The sequence below is a fragment of the Thermobia domestica genome, chromosome 2 (assembly GCF_964235325.1).
Source record: "Thermobia domestica chromosome 2, izTheDome1.hap1.1, whole genome shotgun sequence".
Taxonomy (NCBI): domain Eukaryota; kingdom Metazoa; phylum Arthropoda; class Insecta; order Zygentoma; family Lepismatidae; genus Thermobia; species Thermobia domestica.
The window spans coordinates 360,971,340-360,995,227 of NC_137455.1; the positions used below are offsets into that span (position 1 = coordinate 360,971,340).

At 37.2% G+C, this 23,888-nt stretch overlaps 1 protein-coding gene across 2 annotated transcripts in view; it reads right to left on the minus strand.

Moving 5' to 3' along the window:
- The window catches only part of LOC145679887 (synaptic vesicle glycoprotein 2B-like), a 76,016-nt gene extending 52,551 nt beyond the window's left edge, over nt 1–23,465 (minus strand). The window contains exons 1-2 of one of the 2 annotated variants that reach the window (XM_081750404.1): nt 23,390–23,465; nt 6,284–6,337 (exon numbers count right to left, since the gene is read on the minus strand). In XM_081750404.1, the coding sequence (XP_081606530.1) occupies nt 6,284–6,337; nt 23,390–23,426 (91 nt within the window). In that variant the 5' untranslated portion in view covers nt 23,427–23,465. Of the gene's footprint in view, nt 1–6,283; nt 6,338–11,273; nt 11,438–23,389 lie in introns of those variants that run through there. The other variant, XM_081750403.1, reaches the window with a different exon arrangement.
- Nucleotides 23,466–23,888: the final 423 nt, after the last annotated feature.

A 23,888-nucleotide genomic window follows, 5' to 3' on the forward strand; every position in this document is an offset into this window, starting at 1 on the left:
AGAATCCAACAGTTTTTACAATTCCTAGCTTCAACCGTTAACTTTCAGATGGCATTATGCTTGACCCGCTGCGAATCATATACCCTTAGATATTGGACACTAAAGTCATGTTGTGAACACAAGACTTATAATAGGTGCATTTTAGACTACATAATATAGAACTTCAAGACCCATGACTGATTTGAAGTCCAATGAAAGGAGACTCTTAGTAAGGTTTAAGTGAAAAAGTAACGTAATGTGTGGGCAATGAGGAAAAGCGAGAAAGTTCTTACCCTCACCACGATAGAGATGAGCTGGGAATATGATATTTGGTCCACGCACGCGTCCATCTTTACATATTCATCTCATATTACAACATATATGTTGTTTGGTTCGTTAATACAACCTACATAAAAATATACAGTCAGAAGTAAAACTATTTTCCACCGAATTAATTATCTCCTCCTCCTCATTACGCCTGCCCCAAAATGTTATTTATATAATGTTTGGGAAGAAGAAGTAATCGGACTGAAATAGATTGGATGAGTATGATGGGTAGGGAAGTTCATGGATACATTGGCTCTCAGAAGTAAGTGTATCTGCTATTTGGTGTGCCAGTCTGCTAGGAGCAACATACCTTTCGTGAACAAGCCACGTCTCCTTGCTTTGATAGCATCTCATAATATATTCCTGTGAATGTAACCCGATTTGGTTAATTATCAATCAAGCTCAGGGGCGGACTGGCAACCATAGGGCCCACCCTGCTAAACTGTAATGAGGGCCCACTGTATAAAAATGTAAAAAATGTACTTGGCAGTCTTCATATGTATTACATATGAAAGTCCATCTTCGAACCCATAAATTGAGGCAATTTTTATTGCGTTTTCATGTAAAATAACATATTTGAAACTTTTTTTTAAGTAACCAAACCTGCAAACCTGCAACCTGCAACTTAACGAAGATCCGTATTTTGTCATAGCTGATCTGGGGCTCCCCTCCCTCTTGATACGTAAATAATACCACTTACTTCAGTCGGGAGTCTGCTCGCGAATCTGCCGCAATCTCTCTCTGTACCTGTCTTTTTGGCGAGAAGAAAATGTTGTATCCCACATACACAAACTCGTCTAAATATTGCTGTATAATCTCGAGGAAGTACACTGAGAAAAATCCGTTTTCCGGACAGCGGTATATTGTACAAATATACGGAATCCTCTTGCTTACTACAGAAGTCAGTATGGAGCATACGTTATGCATATGGTACTTACGCACTGTCCTTACATATTACATCATGCCGTTGCAGGATGTCCTACATCTAACAGTCTTCCGTATATCACATGCAGATACTTATGTTACATTCCTCAGCTATATATTATATACGTCCATTTGTATGTGAGATCCTGTCTGCCTATATTATTTCATACGGAAAGTACGTATAGATGGAAATCTTATGCGGAAAGTATTATAAAACATGCGTTTTCAGTTATACGTCTGTTGTACGTTAAGTCCGAAAACTACAGGAATTACGCATGTAACCTATCTTTTTAAGTATGCCACCTACAAATTTTTTTCTCAGTGTACGCCCCGCTCTTAGCACCCCCCCCCCCCCCAAGCGTGTCAGGTGAGACAACAGACATGTCGTCAGTGTTGGAAACTTGAAAAAGCTGTAACTTTGTGGCCTCAATGCAACACAAAGAATGCGATTGGAGGTAAATTTGCGATAGATTTCGAAACGCAAGATTTTCCTTGACATAAGTAAGTCATAATATCATATCTTCATGTCGCAGAAAGATTAGATATCGTCTATCGTCTAGTGTAGTCCGCCCATTCCTCGGCTGGCCCCAACTTCTCTTTTTATATGAATACCTACTTTGCACATCACAAATAATTTTTACATTTTACTACACTTTTATTTTAAATTTACTTTAAATAACTAAAAGGGAAGTTAACATTTACACGATATACACACTGATTTGACTGACAGCATAAGTGTTCAGCACTTTTAGTAGTTACACCAACGCTTACTGAGCCCAGTGCCGGCAGCTAGTGCTCTCAAACGGGTCACATCAGGCTTCATCGGGTCAGGGCTCGAGTCGAACCTCCTTGGGTCACAGGTCGGGTCAGACTGCTCTAGCCACGGGTCGGCTTGGGTCAACTTTCTTATGCGTCGTTTCGGCTAAAACCTATTCGGGTCATGAGTCGGGTCGGGTCGACGTTCAACTCGACCCGACCCTCTTGACCCGAGAAGGATTTAGCCGAAACGGCGCACAAGAAAGTTGACCCGAGCCGACCCGTGGCTAGAGCAGCCCTGACCCTAGCTTAGGTGACCTGACCCGACCCGTGTCTCAAGCAGGCTTGACTCGACCCCATGAAAGCCTGACCTGACCCGTTTGAAAGCACTACGCGGCAGCAAACAGTTCAGTTAATTTTGTGTTCGCCTGTTAAAGTTGTGTAACTTCAAGTAAAAATAGCCATAAAATATAAGCTACAATTGACTAAAATCATCCAAAGACGTGGTGTATATATTATAATTTATAAACACCTTAGACAGAAAAGCAAAAAAATACCTGGCAACTGTCCTGCAGTACTCGAATGAGTCACATCACGCTCATTTGTTTCTTGAGGCTTCACAGATTCAAATAGCCTACGTTGTTTTGGGTCAGATGCAGCTTTTTGTAAATCACATCTTCGTTTGTGTTCTCTCTTTTTAGCACCACTTTTATATTTTTTCTTTATAGTAATCTTACAATCACTCCTACCATCCATACTGACACAATCACATCTGTCTTCCACGACAAACGACACGTAACTGGTGTTCCAATAATTGAATTGCTGCTATTGGATTTGCTCTTCGATGTAATATACAAATAAAACACGAGCCGAGGGCAGCAACTTCATAGTAATTGTTTGGGGTTTGTATAAAACAATCATTGATAGTGGCGATTAATTTCTTTTCGCTTTACCGCACTGAAATAAAAAACAACGAAGCCTGATCCGATTTCTTTCTTCGAAACTTGGTCTGAGGACAATGCAGTTCAAAAGCGTTCCGGCTCCACCTCCACTTTCCACAATAACAATATCTACGAAACTATTGTTTCTTTAAAACCGCCACTCGCCGGCTTGTAAAAGGACCGGAGTAGGAAATGGTATCCAAATCCAATAACAGCCTGAAATCTACTGTGTTTCTTATATTGAAAAAAAGTAGTAGTTAACGTGCTCGTTTTTAACAGCTGCTGTATCACAACCCCGGCAATGTTTTAGGGCCTGATTGTCTCATAGACGGAACCTTTTCAAGTTGATAAATGTGAAGAAGAATAAGGTCTATTCATGAAAGTTTAACTTTACGTCTTTTTTATGCAAAACACAAGTTTGCAGGAGTTACCCTGCCATATTTTTGATGCTGGTAGGTTTAATTGAGCACATCTTTTTAAAATTGGTGGAGGGGGCCCATCTATTTGGGGGCCCACCCTGCATTTGCAGGGTAGCAGGGTGGGCCAGTCCGCCCCTGATCAAGCTCACACTTTTTTGGTTCCAAAACATGAACATGATCTTGCTAAATGAATGCTGGACTCTAGCCTTTTAAGGGTGGGAGTGTTTGAGGTATGTCTTACTGATTTCTTTGTTTCCACAGTCAAATACACACACTCAGTATTCATCCATAGTGATAGGTCCAAACTGTTTTGTGCACATTCCTAAAAGAAGTTTAAACAGCCTGGTAACCCACCTTACTGCTGCTTTTTTCGTATATAGAATGTCATACTGTATGCTTCGAACCGATCCTCTGCTCATCATCGTAGTCAAATACATGATAGTCGCATGCATATCTTAAACCTAGTTAATCAACTTTTGCTACCCCGCTTTAGTTTGTAGCCGTTAGGGGATCGGTTCTTTTGAGACATCTTGGAGACTTGTGCGACTGTCCTTAAATTTTCTCTTTCACCGTTTCACTATTTCATAAATGTGTATTTCCCACCATGCATAGTTGCCATCTATTCATGTATCGCTTCTGCCTATTTTTCCTTAAAGCTGGAGAAACATTATCCCATCTTGGTATTCAATTTCCCCTAACATGCTGCTGCCGCCTAGCTTTCTAGATGTAACATCAATTCAACAGACCCTATAAAGACAAAACTTAGCTCAATTGTTACTAAGATGCCAACATATCATTGCGCAAATTTTTACATTATTATAGCATCTCTATTATAGTGAGAGCAATACATTTCTGATCTCATCTTGTAAAGTGAAACAGACACAAAGTTAAAGGAACACACGACTATACTTTTTCCTACATCTATATAGAATAGTATCATGTTTGCGTGGGCTTGTGATCGATTTCCTCTAGTAGAATGTTGAAAGCATTACGATGAATATTATCCCATCTTAAACTATAGACTTACGTCTGATATAATGTCAGTGCTGCAAAGTAAAGATAAACTTGAACAAACAAACAAAGGAAATGATATAAGGTTATTTCCTTGGTCTGAATTACTAACTAACGAACTCTGTGGCCTATGGAACCCTGAGGTTCAATGCTGCGTTCACAAAAACTCTTCATTGAACTTCTGTCCTTAGGGAACTGCATCCAGTTTCTACTTTGTATTTCTAATTCTGTGAGATCAATCGTAATATTGTCCTCCCATCTGTGCCTAGGTCTTCCTTATGGTCGTTTTCCGATTGGACTTCCAGTTAAGACTTTCAAGCCGTTCCTAGTTTCTTCCATTCTGTCTACATGACCTGCTCACCTGAGCCCCCTCGACTTGATAACCGTAACAATGTTTGGTAAACGGTATAAATTATGCAGTTCCTCGTTATGAGGTTTCCAGCATTTTCCCATTCCCGTTCCATTGGAGTCTGAATATTCGTCTGGGGATATTGTTCTCAAACCCCGTCTTTCAGTCTGCATTCTTCCGTCAGATTAAGCGATCATGTTTCGAACCATGCAGAACAACAGGCATGATCATCGTTCTATATGGTTTGAATTACTATAATATACAGGGTATCCAATACACAATGCAACCCGGAGTTGGGGATAGTAGAACTTTTGAACCTGAAGTGATACACGAATAATGGTTATACCAAAATGAAGCCTTGTTCATGCATATATTTTTAAACTAGGAAGTAACGACTGAAGTACACTGGGAACCACACAATGTTGACAGATGCAACCGAAGGTGTAAATCCATTTAAAAAAACATGTAAATTGACTCATAACTCATACGTATGGATGCTCTGTCGTTAATTTTCAGTTTGTTTAGTTGGAGTAGCTTGGAAACTATGGAGCAGAAAAAAGTAATTTTTCATTTCCACCGATAGCTAATCGGATGAGGCTTCTGTAAGAGCAACTAGGGAAATCGTGGTTTTCATAAATGAACACTCTGAATTGGCAACTTTGCTGATGTTTCAGTTCATCAAAAGATGTCTAAGGATCTGTCTACATTATGCAATTCCTAAAAACAATGAAAAACAAACTTTGAAATTATCATGATAAAACGTTTACTTACATGCACCCGGCAACACTGCTACTATCAGAAATGAGTTACCAGCTTTACAGCGAATGCATGGAGCGTCCCCTATTTTGATTCAAACACTGGTTCACACGTTTCACCACGTTGGCAGCAACTTTTCGAAGATTAGAAGTGCTAATGTTCTCAATGGCACTGCTAATGTTCGTTTCCAGGTTTTGAATAGTTCGAGAATTGTTCTTGTATACCTCTTGCTTTAAATAGCTCCATAGAAATGAAAAGCAGTGCTGCCGGGCGCATGTATGTAAAACTTTTATCATGATGATTTCAAAGTTGGTTTTTCATTGTTTTCAGGAATTGCATAATGTAGACAGATCTTTAACACATCTTTTTATGCACTGAAACATCTGCAGGGTTGCCAATTCAGTGTTAATTTATGAAAACTTCCATTTCCCTAGTTCCCCCTTACAGAGGCCTCATCCGATTAGTTATCGGTGGAAATGAAAAAATATTTTTCTGCTCCATAGTTTCGAAGCTACTGCAACTAAACAAACTAAAAATTAACGACAGAACGTCCGTACGTATGAGTTATGAGTCAATTTACAGCTTTTGCAAAAAAAAAAAAAAAAAATGGATTTACACCTTCGGTTACATATGGCAACACTGTGTGGTTCCCAGTGTACTTCAATCGTTGCTTCCTAGCTTAAAAATATATGCATGAACAAGGCCTCATTTTGGTTTAACAATAATTTGTGTATAACTTCAGGTTCAAAAGTTCTACTATCCCAAACTCCGGGTTTCGTTGTATATTGGACACCCTGTATACATGCATTCTAAATACGTACCCACATGACTTATTGCTGTTTCGAAGTCCGCTGGTTCCGTTGACTTTTCTTTGCCTAAAAAGAAAAAAAAATTAAGAATTACAGTAATTTGGGAAAGTATGCACAGTTTTTGACATTTATCCATGTTAAATTTAATCTGTTTGAACTAAAAGATTGAAAATTTATAGAACTATGCTTCCAACTTTTTGCTACCTGCAGATATATATATATATATATATATATATATATATATATATATATATATATATATATATATATATATATATATATATATATATATATATATATATATATATAATCGACAATTTAGTGTGGTACAAAATATAGAGTATATATTTTCTTTATACAGTAAAGGAAAATACGCACACGTAATTTTTTTTGTGGGCTTTCAGCTTAGTTGTGGGGAAACAAACACTATAAAGATAAATGTTCTGCTTTTCCTAATTTTCTACAGAAAAAAATGAGATAATTTAAAATAGAACATACATCAAAACTGAGTGGGCAATAGGCACAGTATAAGCACTTGTTACTTCAAAAGTTTCAACAAAAGACATACCAATTTATTACATGAGTACTACAATATCTTGCTGTAGGAAGTACTTAAGTCTTGCAGGAACGTAAAGTCCAATAAAATTTCAACTATTATGTTTATGCATCCAAAATTTGGGGATGAAGAGGAGGAAAGTTTAAAATTTTGTTTTTGCCACGTTACTCGCTTACACTAATGATCATGTGATTTGCCACGAACAAGTGATAATGTTATTCAGATAGTAAGAAGAGGATGGAAAAGAGTCCAATGAAAATGTTGCCCAAAGAGTCCAATGACTAACGCCGGAACAATTGACTAATGTTGGGCAAATCATTGGATTAACGACTAATACCGGAACGAAATTCTGGCATTAACGTTACACTTGATTGTACTCAAGAAGATGAAGTGGCTAATTAAATTTTGTACTCGATCTGGTAAACGAAGACTGATGTAAGAATGGGGTTTTGTGAATCAATAGTTACGTGTATGGATACAACGTGATGGTGGCTTTCTTTCTCGGATGGGGTCACGTTTTGTTTCGAGTAACTGAACGGGCACAAGTGCCGAGTTTGAAAGGATGGAAATTCATATTAGTTCATGGTGCATACACTGGGTCAGTGAGTGTTGCATAGTTTCAATAGATCACTCTTTCGTTCATTTTTCTTTGAGGAAGACAGGTGAATGGCGACGTATATATATGAACATGCCACAGATATTTTTGTTCTTGGGAGATTATGCATCAGCAATGAGGTCTATATGCAACAAGATGGGACACTGCTAAGTTTTGCACTTCCTACCGAACAATTCGGCAGTTTCTTCAAAACAATTCGACAGTTTCGTAACGAACAATTCGGCAGTTTCTTAACAAACAATTGAGAACTTCTTAGAGAAGTTTTTTAAATGGGCAAATTCTCTTCCTTCCTTAGTTTGGTTCATTAGCCTTCCGAAGCATAATATCGATTTTTAAAAGAAGTGTTTTGAAAGGATTTATAAGAAAGAAAAGATTACTTACACATTCGAATGCATGCAGAGGTACGTACATTTGATATTAACCGCTTAGGAATAACATTGCTTCAATACGGCCTAGTTTCAAGTTAAATAAAATGTTAACTTAAAAGGTCGACTTAATGAATGTCTTATGGGTAAATACTAACTAACTAACTAACTCTATGGCCTATGGAACCCGGAGGTTCAGTACCGCGTTTACAAAAGCTCTCCACTGACTTCTATCCTTAGCTAATTGGGTCCAGTTTCTACTTTGTATTCCTATCTCTGCGAGATCCATCTTAATATTGTCCTCCCATCTGCGCCTAGGTCTACCTAATGGTCGTTTTCCTATGGGTCTACCAGTCAAGACTTTGAAAGCGTTTCTACTTTCTTCCATTCTAGCTACATGACCTGCCCACCTAAGCCTCCTAGACTTGACGACCCTAACAATGTTGGGTAAACCGTATAAACTATGGGTAAATACAGATTTCACAAATTTGAGAGCGAGTTAGGTCTGTACTAACCACAGAATTCATCATTGTTCATGATTGAAATATTGTCAGTACACTACAAATTTAATTGTTCCAAATATCCAATTCCACCTGTGAAATAGCCCTTCCTAGTAGTCAAGCTTTGGTGTACGGATCGACGTGTTCGATTCCCAGTTGGAGCAATGATGCCAACCTGAAACTTTACAAAATCCCATCTTGAAAGCTAGAAATTCAATTTTTTTTAAAAAAAATCTCTCACGTTACATTAATTACAAAAATTTAAAAGATTATGAAAAATGGAGCTACTCCATGACACTAATTATCTCTACAATATATGTGTTATTTATCAGTAAGCTTCGATATTTTACGATTAAGGATAGTTTAGAAATAAGAATTTTTCTTATTTGAAAGAAAGAATTGAAACTATTGACGAAAACAGATACATTCTGTTGCTAGAATTTTGAGTTACCATCACGTCTTTAACCATCACCTTCTACCCAACATAATTATAATAGAATAACTACATTCTATACTGATGAATCTTCAGTTATTGCATGTGGAACGTTTCAGAAGTTGGTTGTTACTCGTTTGCTTTTCTATTTTCTTCCTTTAATTATTTCCTTTTATTCTTTTTTTTTTTAAACACCAGAGCACAATTCACATTCCTCTGTGTTTTTTCTTCAGGATACCAAATCATTATATAAATTTACTTATATAATGGCATGCATTTTAGATAACAAAATTTGACAGTCCAAACTGCTTTCAAACTTATTGAAGACTTAGTTTACTTATCGACCATAGCGAATTTTGTTGGTGTTGGTGAAGTATGAAAAATTCCACATAAATGCTGTCCATTTCGAGCAGAATTCACCATTATACCTTTTTAAAGAAATTAACGTCCTAAATCCAACAAAATGGGATTTTCCACATAGGTTGGCAACACTGAGTGGGACGGCTTTTAAAATTTGAACGCAATACGGCCGTAGGGTTGCCAACTCTGGGAAAAAAGTTACCGGCAACGTCTGAAAATTCCCTATGATATAGGACTAAGATTCAACATTGAAACAAAAGAGAAACAAGAATTTTAGGAATAATCCGAAAAAAATGAATCAAAAGATAGCAATTTGGCTAAGAATTTAGGAGTGATCAAAAAATGCATCAAAGTTTGCGATCTTGACCAATAATTAGGTTTTAGATCAGGGGGCCCCAAAATTTTTGAACGACCCCTAAATCGAGTTTTCGTATTTTCTACGGAATAAGCACATAATACTGAGTTAAGTGATAGTTTGGGTTTGGCTACACTATATGTAGTTCTCCAGATATAAGGCGTACAAAAAATTATTTTGATTGATATGTATATTGGATCTTTTGTTCCAACAAAATCGAAAGGTGGAGAGAATAAAAGCAAACTCCATCAGGGCGCTTTCAAAGCGTCTTGCTTCAATAAAACAAACAATGTTTAGATTAGTGAAACAAAGGACTATTATTGTACTCTTAACCCCATAGGTGTTAGAAAGAGGAAGTGCCGGCGTCACCGGGATTTTTTTTACCCTTTGAAAGTTTTACCTCCTGGAAATCTTTACGCCCTTGTTGGATTCTGGTTATTTCAAAGGGAAAATCAGAAGTCAAGTTATAACTTTATATCATTGAGTGTGGTCTCTCAGTGTATGCACTCATTATAGGAAAGATGGATATAAATCCGAAAATTTGATAGGGGGGAAATTTCTCTAGGAAATTATTACCTCACTTGCGTCCTAGTTACTTCAAAGACAAAGTCAAATTTTATTTTATAAATTGATACTACTTCGTGGTATTTCTTAACAGACGCACTCACTTTGGGCAAGATGACTTTACATCCGAAAATTTCATAGGGGAGAAAATTTCCCTAGGAAATTTATACCCCCTGTCGGGTTTTGGTTACTTCAAAGAGAAAGTCAAATGTTACTTTCTAAATTGTTACTACTCCGTGTTAACGGACACATTCACTTTGGGCAAGATCACTTTGTATCCGAAAATTTGATAGGGTTTAACATTTCCCTAGGAAATTACTACCTCCCTGTCTGTTTTTGGTTACTTCAAAGACGAAGTCAAATGTTACTCTATAAATTGATACAACTCCGTGTTCTCTCTTGAGAGATAACACTGAGTGGTATCAATTTATAACGTAACATTTGACTTTTTTGAAGTAATCCGGAACCGACAGGGGAGTAAAGATTTCCAGAGGGTAAAAGTTTTTAGAGGGTAAAAGTTTCCAAAGGTAAACAGTTCCGGTGACACCGGCGCCGGATTTGACATTAACAGACAAAACAGTGGTTGAAGCCTCTTTCAGGAATGAATGATTTTTCTAAAGGCTGTATACAGCAACTAGCGACACGAAACTAAATGCAACAAACATTGTACTAAGCATTATTTGCCAACAATCTATAGACAATTTAAATTTATCGCTACATTTATTGTGCATAATTATGACAAATTATACTTCTCGCTCTGTTACCAAATTTCTTGTGCTAAATAAATGAAAAAAAAAAAAAAAACTGCCATACATTGAAAAAATATCGCTTAATGTATAATAGAACGGAAATTCATAAAGGCACTGTTGAAGAATTTTGATGTTCGATGTTTTACTTTGGATGACAGATTTCAAAATACCGGTCACCAAGGTACTGGTAAGAAGTTTGTACCGGTCACCGGCCTTAATCAAAATAAGAACAATATTTTCGGCCAGGCCGGTAAAATACCGCCCACTTGACAATCCTATACGGTGGTTCGCACTCCATCTTAAACTGTAGGTCCACATTTCACATAGCCTGGACGCTGAAAAGAGGCACTAAATTCCATGTAACCAAATTTATCTTTTTAAGTTTTCAATAATGAAATACTACTGCTCAGATTTCTCAAGCTTTGTACAATCTAAAGATAAGTACAAAAATTATGCGTATAAGTACATATAAATTATACAAATGTTTAATTGATAGATTTTTACCTGTTGTCGAATGTTTTCTATCTCCGTTGGCAGTGTCTAGTGACATGTCAAACGTTAAACTTTATCACAAATCTACGTAGCTAGAACTAATGAAAAAAAAAATAGTTTTGCAGAAAAACAAACAATGCATTTACAACTCTTGCAAAATTCTTTCATTACTGGATTCTGAATTCAACATAACGTGAACTTTGGATGTAGAACACAAACTGTACCTTTTAAACCGCGTGAACGTTATCAAAGTGCAAATTTCATGTTCAAGTCTTACAAACAAAATTTAGTATTTTATAATTAGTTTATTGCTTGTGCTTGTCATTACATAACGCTAAATAGAATTGAAATTTTGTTCTATTACGGAACTTATTCTTCTTGTTACGAAAAACAAAAAGTAAGACATTATTCATTTTCTTTGATATACTTTGTACTAGTTCCGTCATTGTTCTTGAAAACAAAGCAAATATCCTGGAAAAGAAAACTCAAATATTTGAAATTTAAGAATAAAAGACACCGCCTATTTATGCCTCAGGTTCTTACAATAAGATAACTGTTACAAGGCTACAAATTATTTGCCAGTAGCGTACCTTGAATTTACAGCCTGCGAAAACGAGTAAAACCATAATTGTTTCCCTTACGGTATAAGTTTCCACGTGGCTAAACGGTTAGCATACTCATTATTGGCGTGGGAGACCCGGGTTCGATTTCCGGCTTGACTCATGTGGTTCGGATCCCACGTTAAGATGTAGGCCTAGTTACACTTATCATATAGCCTCGCTGCTGAAAGGGACGCTTAAATCAAAGCATATAGCTTAACATATCAACTAGACGTCGAACAAGTGTCTGTACATGTCCTGGGACATTTAGGCTCATACTGTAATCTTCGAAGATAATAGAAATGTAAACAGCATTTTCCTTCGAGTCCGATAGAATCTTCTGTCAGAGGACAATTATTGGATATTGAAACACTGTCCTTTGATATCATGCAAAAAAAAAAAAAAAAAAAAAAAAAAAACAAGTATCCGTTTTCCGATCATAAGAGGGCGTTTTCTTTCCACAAGATGTTTGGAGATATTTCTTTATACCGAACTGACGTCCTCTCGATGTCTAAAGAACGCCTCTTTTGTCGTGTCTTATGTACAATACTACTCAAAAGTTCTCCAACACTTCAGATCTTTTTTTTTTTTTTTTAAATGAATATTTTAGTTTAACATCCCATCCCACGGTGCCCATTAGGCTAAAGGAGATTGATAATTTTAATGAAAGGTAAATTGTTGTTATATTAAATTTTTGTGCTTTCCTACCGGGAACCGAACCCAGTATCAGATGCGCCAACGCACTAGCCACTTGACCAGCGGAAAGGGCAATCCAGATTTCAGTGAGCATCTTTTGTAAACTATTATTTTGGGAGGGGCACTTTGGCGCCATGTGACTACCCCTGTCTCGAAAAGATAATATTTAGCGACAGGTAGATCGGTATACGAGTATTTACTTATATTTCTTAAAATGGACACACTAAAAGACAATTTGTCATAGATACTGCATAATATAAACAAAACTATGGAAAGTGATGTAACATATTACTTTTGTTTGAAAGATATAGGAATATCGGATCAAGTAGGTAGAAATTCGAAACGAAAACAAGTTTAAGTTACGTAACAAAGCCAGTTATAACTATTGGGATGATTATCGCAATCTAAAACGCAAATTTTGCCTTGCGTTGACGCAAATCTTTAAGGAATGAGCCCCTTAATCATAGAATGCCCTTTAATACCATCGTAAACACTTTTCAAAATATAGTACCAGGGGCGAACCCACGGCGGGTCCACCGGGTCCGGACCCCTCAAAAACTTCCTATCTCAACATACATTTGTACACTTGTAAAATCTAAACAGTAGATAGAAAGATCGGGTAGAAAGGTCTTTTTTCTTTTTTTTTTTTTATGACAGCTACAAGATTCATGTAAAATGGAAACGTACCATAAAGCACGTACAAAGCAAGTTGACGAGTTCATTGACTTCTTCCAGTATGAAACACACATATTCACTGTGAATTTAACTTTACTGGATCGAGATAGAAACAATGAATCCCAAGACCACTGGATGTGTTAAATTTGGAATTTATTGGGTTTTCCAAAAGATAGAAATAAAAAATGAAAAAAAAAATCACACAATTACTAATAACCACTTGGATATTTCACATTATTCACAATATTATGCAACTCGGTAATAAATTGGAACATAAGTCCACTTATTAAAAAGTTAGCTTACAAAAAATAATAATCATTTTATCTTATTCAACTTGATTTTATTCTATGTTACAGTTCCAGTTGATAGTCCTTAGGTTCCTGATCTCAATAAGTATTCCTCTGAGATCTTAGTCACACAGTCTTCTCATTGAGAGTGAATCGACGTTTTCTGTAGATCCCAGACGGTCATCGAATATCCCACCTTCGGTCTGTTAGGATAGCTCAATTCCCGCTACTACCAAGAGCCTTGCTGAGTTCTGCTCTAAATTACTTAGTGTAGCGTGAAATAACAATCACTGGTATTCTTACTAACACCATTATACAGAGTGGCCAAAAATAGGTATACACCCCTGTATTGATCGAGTATGACATTTTAGTTTATAAAGATAATACGTTTATTTGTTTCGGTATATTCCGAGCTTGAGATATAAGTCTAAAGAACTCAGGAACAAATAATAAAGGGACTAAATAATAAAGGAACTTGTATGGATAACAATAAGTAAACGATATAAAATGCCATGAGCCGAACAAAAACGGACTGTATACCTTGTTTTGGGCCTTTTTGTATACTATAGTGTACCGTTTCTGTAGGGCACTATCATTTCCCGCTGTCTTTCAAAGTGTTTAAGTTCTTGCACACGCGATTAGGGTTAAAAATAACTGTAGGGCATACACTTCTGCTTTGTCCATCACTGTACGGTCTATTTACTGTTCATATTCGGGAAATGTTTCTACCGCGTCCATTGCTGAGTTACACACAGGTTACTTCCAAAACTCACTCTAGAAAATGCTATATTTCAAGAGGAAAATATATATATATATATATGTTCTAATATTGCGGAACATGCAATTTGCATTTCTAGTAAAGATTCCAAGGAAGATCTATGCAGTTCCATCATAGCTGACTGCCTCTACACTTTTTTGTTCAATGTTTAGAAGTTCAGAAACGTGAGACTAATACCGGTAAGTATAACATGAAGACGTAGTAAAGAGACCTGTGACTTTCGAAATGTCTCTCTCGTGAAAAATTCATCAACTGCCTCTTCTCGAAAAACTCATGAACAACCTTTGTCGCTCTCCTGCTACCAAGGTCGCCCATGTTATGGTTTCCAAGGGGGGGGGGGCAAGAAAAAGCGAAATTTCAAATATAGTTTCAAATTTTGCTGTAACTATTCTAAAAATCCTATTGGGTTTTCGATATTCCGAAGTACAATTTCCTCTAGGGGGGAGAGCGACCCATCTTGCCTCCCTGATGGGCGCCCTTGCCTGCTACTCGTATTGTTCGGCTTTCATCAATCACAAAAAACTAGTATGCATCTCCGATGTGCTGCAAATTAAATAGATTCACCCCTTCCAATTAACTTCTTGGATGTCTACCACGCAGCTGTAATAGAATGATTTGTACTGTATGTGTGTGCTTTTCACCAGATTTCCTCGTTAATTGTACTCCTTTACAAAGAACCACTTATCTCATAATGTTCTCGAAAGATTACAGGTTATAACTATATACAACACTATACGTATATACAAAATGAAAATGAGGAGAATATTTAACACTTAAACCCTTTTGTTACTATGTACAAAACACCATACCCAAAACTCTTCATCACCCCCTGCATTGTGGCGGCATCTGAAGAAAAAAATTCTAGTATACAAGGTGAATGGCTGGAGTACGCATACACAAGTACAAAGTTTTACAAACATTCATACGTAAAGATGCTAGAAAATAGAAGGTTTCTGAAAAAAATTACATTAATAGCAAGTTAGAATATTACATTGATAATATGTTCCCATCAGGAAGTCGCGGTCGGAAAGATGGATTGCTGCTGTCGACGGTGCCAGGCTGCCGGCACCCGTCCGCAGCGGTATGACGATCTACTTGTTCAAAGTTGCCGACCTTTTGCCGAGGCGAAAATCGTAAAATAGAAAGCCCTTTGCCGACTCTTTGACGGCTGTTGCCGACCGTCAGAGTCGACAAAACAGTCGGAAAAGTCTCTTTCCGACCCTCTGCCTACTCCTTATGCCGGCCGACGCATTTAATGCTCATTTTCGGCTGTTTGCCGACTTCTCGGCAAGGCAATATTCGTTGCGGTCTAAAATCGCGCTGAAAGACACCTGTGTCCGGCGCCGGCAATCCGACCGCGGCATCTAGTCGGCATGGACAAATTTTCCGACTGTAGGCGACAGAATCCTGATGGGGGTATATGCAATAACAATCATACAACAACATCCAGTTGTCCAGAGACAAAATTGTTTCTTTCTACGTAGCAGTCAAAAACACCAGGTTGTTTCATAAACAGAACATAAACAGGAACAACCAATGTGGAGTGTTTCTTTGAGAAACGAAAAATTTCTGGGGGCGCACTTAGTATCTAGAGGGGCACATCTCCCACTGCTGGTGTTTACTTTTATATTATAGTCGTATTATTTTGGTCTAGAAGTCCGGAGGCAGTGTTCCTCCCCGCCCTCCAAAAAAGTATGTCTGGGAGAAACACTGCCAATGGAATCTTTATTTTAAAATTAAAATAGACTTTTAGAAAAGAATAATCAGAGCTATACGTGACAAAAACTGATTTTTGTCCCATTCGGTATTTTCCTATTGATAATAAAGACTTCAGATGCCCGTAGCTTACTTGAAACTTTCTACATACAAGTATCAGCAACAAAGCAACAAATTATGAACGGAGCATGGTTTGTAAATAAAAAAAAAAAAATGTAGGCTCGCTACATTTTGTCCTTGAGAAAACATTGTAGCTGGATAAGGTAATACATTCTGTCATACTATGAGAAAAGGTAAGCTCTTTGTATTTTAAGTATTCTTTTAAGCATAAGTGTGTAAGTAAGAAACGTAGATTCAGAAACCATAGTCTGCATGTGACAGCATGGCGACTAAACAACAGTTTGCCAACTTATTGTCATTCCCACGACTTAACCTTCGTATTAGTATTGAAGGTACGTGAGCTAGTAATCCCTTCCCACCTCTGTTGGTGAGCATTAAATAAGTTAATTGACTATCAAATATCAACACATCTGCGTTACTTTATTCCTCCAATCCAATGCTAACGTTTCTACAAATTCTCATCTTTTCAAATATGGTTAATGATAAAGCAAACTATAAAAGTTTCTATCAAATTAGATGGTCTCAAGTACTAATGATTTTATAAATATAATCGTCTTGTTATATCATTGCTCCTAGCTCTTTGTTGTCCGAAGAATTAATATTAAATATTTGTATAACAGGTTTAAATATATTCTACATATTTTTACATTTCAAGTAACAACAAGTTGATATTAATCACTGGATACGTACAGTCATCTGTGGTCAGGCGTCTATACTGGTATACGGACAAAATCTCGCGGCCGAAACATCGCCGCCCAAAATCTCGCCGGCCAAAACCTCGCGGGACAAAATCTCGCCGGGCCAAAACCTCGCGTGGCCAAAACCTCGCCGCCCAAAACCTCGCGGGACAAAATCTCGCCGTGCCAAAACCTCGCCGCGAATGAAACTTTTCTTTAAAATTTACCCAATGTGTTCCCTAATATGCAATTCCACATTACAAATAATAATAATAATAATAATAATAATAATAATAATAATAATAATAATAATAATAATAATAATAATAATAATAATAATAATAATAATAATGTTAATATACAAAACATCGTGTGCGTGAGCTTTCTTGGGTTATTCCCGTTTCTCCCACTTTCTTTAATCGATCATTTCCTTCATCCTGGTCATCTACGTCTCCTTTAACCTATAGGACATAATCAAGGGACGTCGTAAAAACTCATATATTGTTTCATATTTTCATAAATATTATTAGATTTTTGTTAAAATTTTAAGTCTTTGGATGTTCCAAAGTTCACGAAACTAACCTCGTTAGTTGTCATTACTTTCCTTATGCAGACTTTCTTTCCCTATAACCAGTTTAAAAACATCCTGTCGCCCTACCTTCACATTGAAATCCTCTAATACAGAAATAGAATTTTCATATGGTATCGAGGGACTTGGTCAAATACCCGTGATACTTCTTCTGAAACAGCGTCTTTTATACCGTCATTCTTATCATCTGTTGGAACATCTCCATTTTGGTCAGGCGAGATTTTGGGTATGGCGATATTTTGGGGCGCGAGGTTTTGACCCGGCGAGATTTTGGCCCGCGAGGTTTTGAGTGGCGAGGTTTTGGCCAGGCGAGGTTTTGGCCCCGCGAGATTTTGGCCCGCGACGTTTTGGGCGGCGAGGTTTTGGCCAGGCGGGGTTTTGGCCCGGCGAGATTTTGTCCCGCGAGGTTTTGGGCGGCGAGGTTTTGGCCAGGCGAGGTTTCGGCCTGGCGAGATTTTGGGCCGCGAGGTTTTGGGAGGCGAGGTTTTGGCCAGGCGAGGTTTTGGCCCCGCGAGATTTTGGCTCGCGACGTTTTGGGCGGCGAGGTTTTGGCCAGACGGGGTTTTCGCCCGGCGAGATTTTGTCCCGCGAGGTTTTGAGCGGCGAGGTTTTGGCCAGGCGAGGTTTCGGCCTGGCGAGATTTTGTCCCGCGAGGTTTTGAGCGGCGAGGTTTTGGCCAGGCGAGGTTTCGGCCTGGCGAGATTTTGTCCCGCGAGGTTTTGGGCGGCGAGGTTTTGGCCAGGCGAGGTTTCGGCCTGGCGAGATTTTGGGCCGCGAGGTTTTGGCCAGGCGAGGTTTTGGCCCCGCGAGATTTTGGCCCGCGACGTTTTGGGCGGCGAGGTTTTGGCCAGACGGGGTTTTCGCCCGGCGAGATTTTGTCCCGCGAGGTTTTGAGCGGCGAGGTTTTGGCCAGGCGAGGTTTCGGCCTGGCGAGATTTTGTCCCGCGAGGTTTTGAGCGGCGAGGTTTTGGCCAGGCGAGGTTTCGGCCTGGCGAGATTTTGGGCCGCGAGGTTTTGGCCAGGCGAGGTTTTGGTCCGCGAGGTTCTGGCCGCGAGGTTTTGTACCCAAACCGTCTATACTATGTAAATATTACACAACTATAAGCCAAGAATTTAACTATTAATAAGGCAATTAATATGAATTTACATTTTGATATGCAGATCCTACTGCATTAAAATATTAATATGCAAAACATTTTGTAGTTAAATCTGCACTTCACAGGACTATCCCCAAATAATATACTTAAAAATGAAGGAAAATTTTATTACCATAATAGTTTTCTACATGCATCCTCTCCAGCGCCACACACAGGGTTGGCAAAGTAATTTACTTGTTACGTATTTTACATAAATTACGCGTAATTTACTAGTAATATACCGTACGTCATGTAGAAAACCAGTTTTTTACGCAGACGTAGAAAACTATATTTCTTTCATTAAAACTAAGATCATTTTGAATAGTTGGTTATATTGTAAGCTTAGTTTTCTTATTTAAGCATTAAAACATTATTATCTTCTAAACGTTATATTTAAAAGTAATGATTTCATGCCAAATCATAGTAATAAAAGATAATTTTGGATAGCCCCTCCCCGGCCCACTACTACTTTTCACCTATTAGCCACACCCAAGCACAACCACCCAACATATAAGCACACACATTAAAAATGTGTTGGTTCGGATATGTTTGAAAGTATCAAGTAACCTTTTGATTATAACAATTTATTGTTATAACTTTGCTGCTTTTAATATAAAACTCGAAACATTTCAGTATACTTTGAAACTTCTATTAGAAAAGAAGAAGAGATTGACTGTTAGGCTCATTCCACCTTCATATTACACACTAACACACACACATAACTGATACGAAAAGTACTGATCAGAATATTGAAATAATGAAATTTTAGAATAAACTGATTTGTTTTTCTTCCACGTCCCAACGATACTATACATACCACCACTTCACTTAGCACTGGGACATATTGAATTTTCGATGTAAAAGTTATTAGATTCTCATTTTAAACACACATAACTGAAAAAAATATAAAAGTATCCAACAGAACATTATACTACATTTTTCGGAATGAACTCATTTATTTTGCTCTTTTCTTTCAAGTCCACCAACAACACTAAATATATTACTTCCCTTAGCACTTGACTATTATTTGAACTTTTAATGTAGAAATTTTTCATGCTCATAATAAACAGACAAAACTAAAAAAAATACTCAACAGAATATTGAACTACTTGTTTCTTCGTTGTTTTTGGAAAGAAACAATTTGTCTTTCTTCCTAGTTCGAATACTGAATATATTTCACTTGGTTCCAATAAAACTGCGTATATCATTTCATTTAAAACTTAGCCATTATTTTAATTCTAAAAAAAAAAAAAAAAAAAAAAAAAATGTTACATGCCATTTCCATTATAGTTTAGTACAATTCGAACACAATACTCTTAATCATACTAATATTCATAACTTGTGGTCTTGTAATTTGAGGGTGTAGTATATTTGAAGTAGTTTCTTCGAACGTTCGAAGCTGAGCCGGTTCCTTGTGACGTTATGGACAAAGGACCAATTTGAGAAAAGTCTTTCAATTTGCGCTGAAGATGCTAGGATGTTCAGTAACTTCATAGCAAATTCCGATAACTCCTTATGTTCCTGAGTAGCGAAATACCAGAATGTGCATGGTGTTGTAATTCCCTTCTTCATAAGTTCTTCAAATTTTCCACATTTTCCCCGATATTGCTGGTAGCTAGTTACTCCTGAAGAACGAGATTTTCCAACAGAAACTCCTCTACTTGTTCGTGATGCTTTTCTCAGACATTGCAGAAAGTCGTCACAAATGGAGACCACGAAGGCTTACCATTGTTGTTTTATTGCACAATAGTTTCTCCCACGGCTTCTCTGGCATAAAACGTTTCTCGATTACAGAGGGTTTAAAACATGAAACATGATGAAATGGGTTTTGAACAGTCACGCGTGCAAACAATGCTACTTTACAAAGCCAATACAAAATACCCAGTTTATGCTTACGGATTAAGTTTTGCAAAATCCAGCTAGATTCCATATAATTTTAGGAAGAATTTTTTTAAAGCTCAGCGCGTAGAACGTTTTCTTTTAATTTGTAGACCTGTTTCTAATTTTTTACATACTTTACGTATTTTACGTAAATTACGCGTTTTTACGCGTATTTTACGCGTCACGTAGAAAACCTTTTTTACGCGTAATTACCCAACCCTGGCCACACATTCTCGGCACCAATCATAGACACTCTGGGACGCCCTAGGGAAATTGTTCCAGTGGAATGCTGTTCAGCACAGCCGTCTCATTTGATTGAATGGAAGCGATATACTCAAAACGATCTTCTGTAAGGGCATATTTGAACTTACAGAAGAGAACTCTGGAACGCCTTAGGAAAGTTGTTTCTCTGGAACATTGTTCAGCACAGCCGTTTCATTTGATTGAATGGATGCGATATCCTCAAAACGATCTCCTGTAAGGAAAGATTTGAACTCACAGAAGACAACTCTGGATCGCCTTAGGAAAGCTGTTTCTCTGGAACACTGTTCAGCACAGCCGTCTCAATCGATTGAATGGATGTAATATCCTAAAAATGCTTCCCTTTAAGGGCAGATTTGAACTTACGGAAGAGCATGAAGTCTACTGATGGCAAATCAGCCAAATATGAGGGTATTGAAGAACTGTGACCCTTCTTTCTGCCAAACACTTATGTAATGAAAACATGCCAGCCTACACCAGTATGTATTAATTTTTGGGGGGCGGGGGGAAGGATTGACAAGTTCTTTGGATTTGATCCCAGTGGACTTCATATTTCTCATTAAACTCAAATCCGTTCCAAAGGGCAAATGTCTTGAGGATGTTGCATACATTTAAGCGAACGTGACGGTGGAACTGAACAGCGTTCCAACAGACGACTTCAAGAGCCACTACAACCGGTCCCTCGAGTAGTATGTGGTGCACAAAGGTTTGTATGTAGAAAAATAACATGATAACAAATTTCTCTGTCGTAATAATTTTATCAACCTTTATGTCTTTAATATTTTAGAGTTTAATATACTGTAGGGTTTCTCAACCTTTTCCATCAGCGTACCACCAAAAGCATATTAATTAAATACTACCGTAAGTCGTACGTACCACCAATAGCGTCTCGCATATCACCAGTAGTACGCAAACCAAGGTTTGAAAACCATGATCTATTGCAAATACTAATTTCTTTTAAAGGGCTTCTCCAGTTTATAGGTAATGCACTTCATAAAAATCTACTACGTTTTTCTGAAAATGTATCAAAATTCTGTTTCCAAACCACTTTTTGAGAAAGATTTCAAAGATAGATTTAATTTTGGGGCACAAATTTGTTTAACCTGTCGTTCGGACTATTCAATGCCGAAACTAACAGACTAGACATCTATAACAGAATCGTTTTCTTCTTCTATAAGCAGAAATGTTGCGAAAAATATGCATGTTACAATGTAAAGTAACCACGTATATAGCTTTCAGAATTTTCATTCTCAAAGAAGCATCTTAATAATTTGACAAAAACTGTTTTTAAGAATTTCTGATCTATCTTTACCTGTTTATTTCAAGAGTGACGTAGCTCAAAAATTGCCCTTATTGACTTATGGGCAGAAAATGAAAGCTAATCTTGATGTTTATCTCTGGTAAAAATTTCACAGACATGCTTCCAAAACTGGGCATGTCAATTGCGTTTCACTTTCAAACGCTTCTCCTGTAAAGTTAGGAATTTTGAGTTATGTCACTCTTGAAATAAACAGGTGAATGAAAGTAACCATGTTTGTGACTTCATAGGAATTTTGAGTTATGTCACTCTTGAAATAAACAGGTGAATGAAAGTAACCATGTTTGTGACTTCATAGGAATTTTGAGTTATGTCACTCTCGAAATAAACAGGTGAATGGAAGTAACCATGTTTGTGACTTCATAAGAATTTTGAGTTATGCCACTCTTGAACTAAACAGGCGAATGAAAGTAACCATGTTTGTGACTTCATCTCTCTTGAGCCACGAGACCGATCTCGATCAAATTTTCCACATAGATAAGGTTCGGGTCTGAAATGGCTTTTATCATTTCACTTTGACTCTACCACATAGGGGACGGGGAAGGGGAGATATATATATAAAATAAATCAAACTTAATAACTCGTGAACCATGAAACCGATCTCTATCAAATTTGCTACATAGATGAGGTTCGATCCTTTAATGGTTTTTATCATTTTACTTTCATGGTGCAACTTAGGGGAGGGAGATATGACCGATATTAGTGTTGAACCCATAGTTTTCAGGGTCACTGAGACAATCAGTGACATTTCCAATGCCGTTTAAATCCAAATTCAACCTCGCAACTTAGGGGGGAGGGAGGGGTATATATATAAGCCCCTAAGTTGCAGGGCTGAACTTGAATTTAAATGGCATTGGAAGTGTCACTGGTCGTCTCAGCGACCCCGAAAATATATATTATCTGTATAAATGATCGAAAATGACCGATATTAGTGTCGAATCCACCGTTTTCTGGGTCGCTGAGGTGAACAGTGACACTTTCAATGCCGTTTACATTCAAATTCATCCCTTTATGTCCAAAATGAAACGTATTCTCCCCTTGCCAAGAACAAGTATTTTGCTAGTTTTTTATAATTATTTAAAGACTATGCAAAATAAATATGAATCTGATTAAATGCCGAATAATTATTCTGAAATAATTTAATTGCCTGCCAGACATGCCGTAAAACGACGAAGAAAAATAAATAAAAGGACATATTTGACAAGAGGAGGTTGAAGAGAAACCTTAGCGTTGCTTGACCTCTATTTAAAAAATATCTTCTATAAATTTGAAATTGAATGATTTACCTTGTCTAGTACTAAGATTTTGTTCGTATTTTTTTCAAATCTTGTTTAATGTTTTTTTTTACATCATGATTAGTTCTAATTACTGAATTAACAAACAACAATAACTTACCGTTAAGTGGTTGAACAATTTCTTTATCACGTGACATATTTAACTCGTCTTTACAGAACTCTTCACCAGATATCGCTTGAGTGCCGAAAGTGATTACATTTTTCTACAATACTTTTTTTTTATTTTTTTTTAGAGATATCTAAACAGCAATTAAAGTCTTTACGGTTGGTAATGTCAACATTATAAACAAAATTGCATAGATTACTCTTGTATGTTTAATAAAAGATGTTATGTAAAACGTTAACAAAAATTAGGGTAATATTCTTTTTTGAGCTTGTTTCTCAGGGTCATCTACCATTTTCTTTTCTTTAAATCTCCCGCAGCGTAGATACCAAGTGGTAGGTCTACTCAACGAATCCTATGTGTTAATATACACACAAAAAATAAGTTTTGTTTCAAACTATGAAACCATGGTAGCTTTTGAAACTTTGCTAATACAAGATTGAAACACGGAAGTAGGTGTCCGGCTGCAATACAGAAATGGAATGGATTAATATCG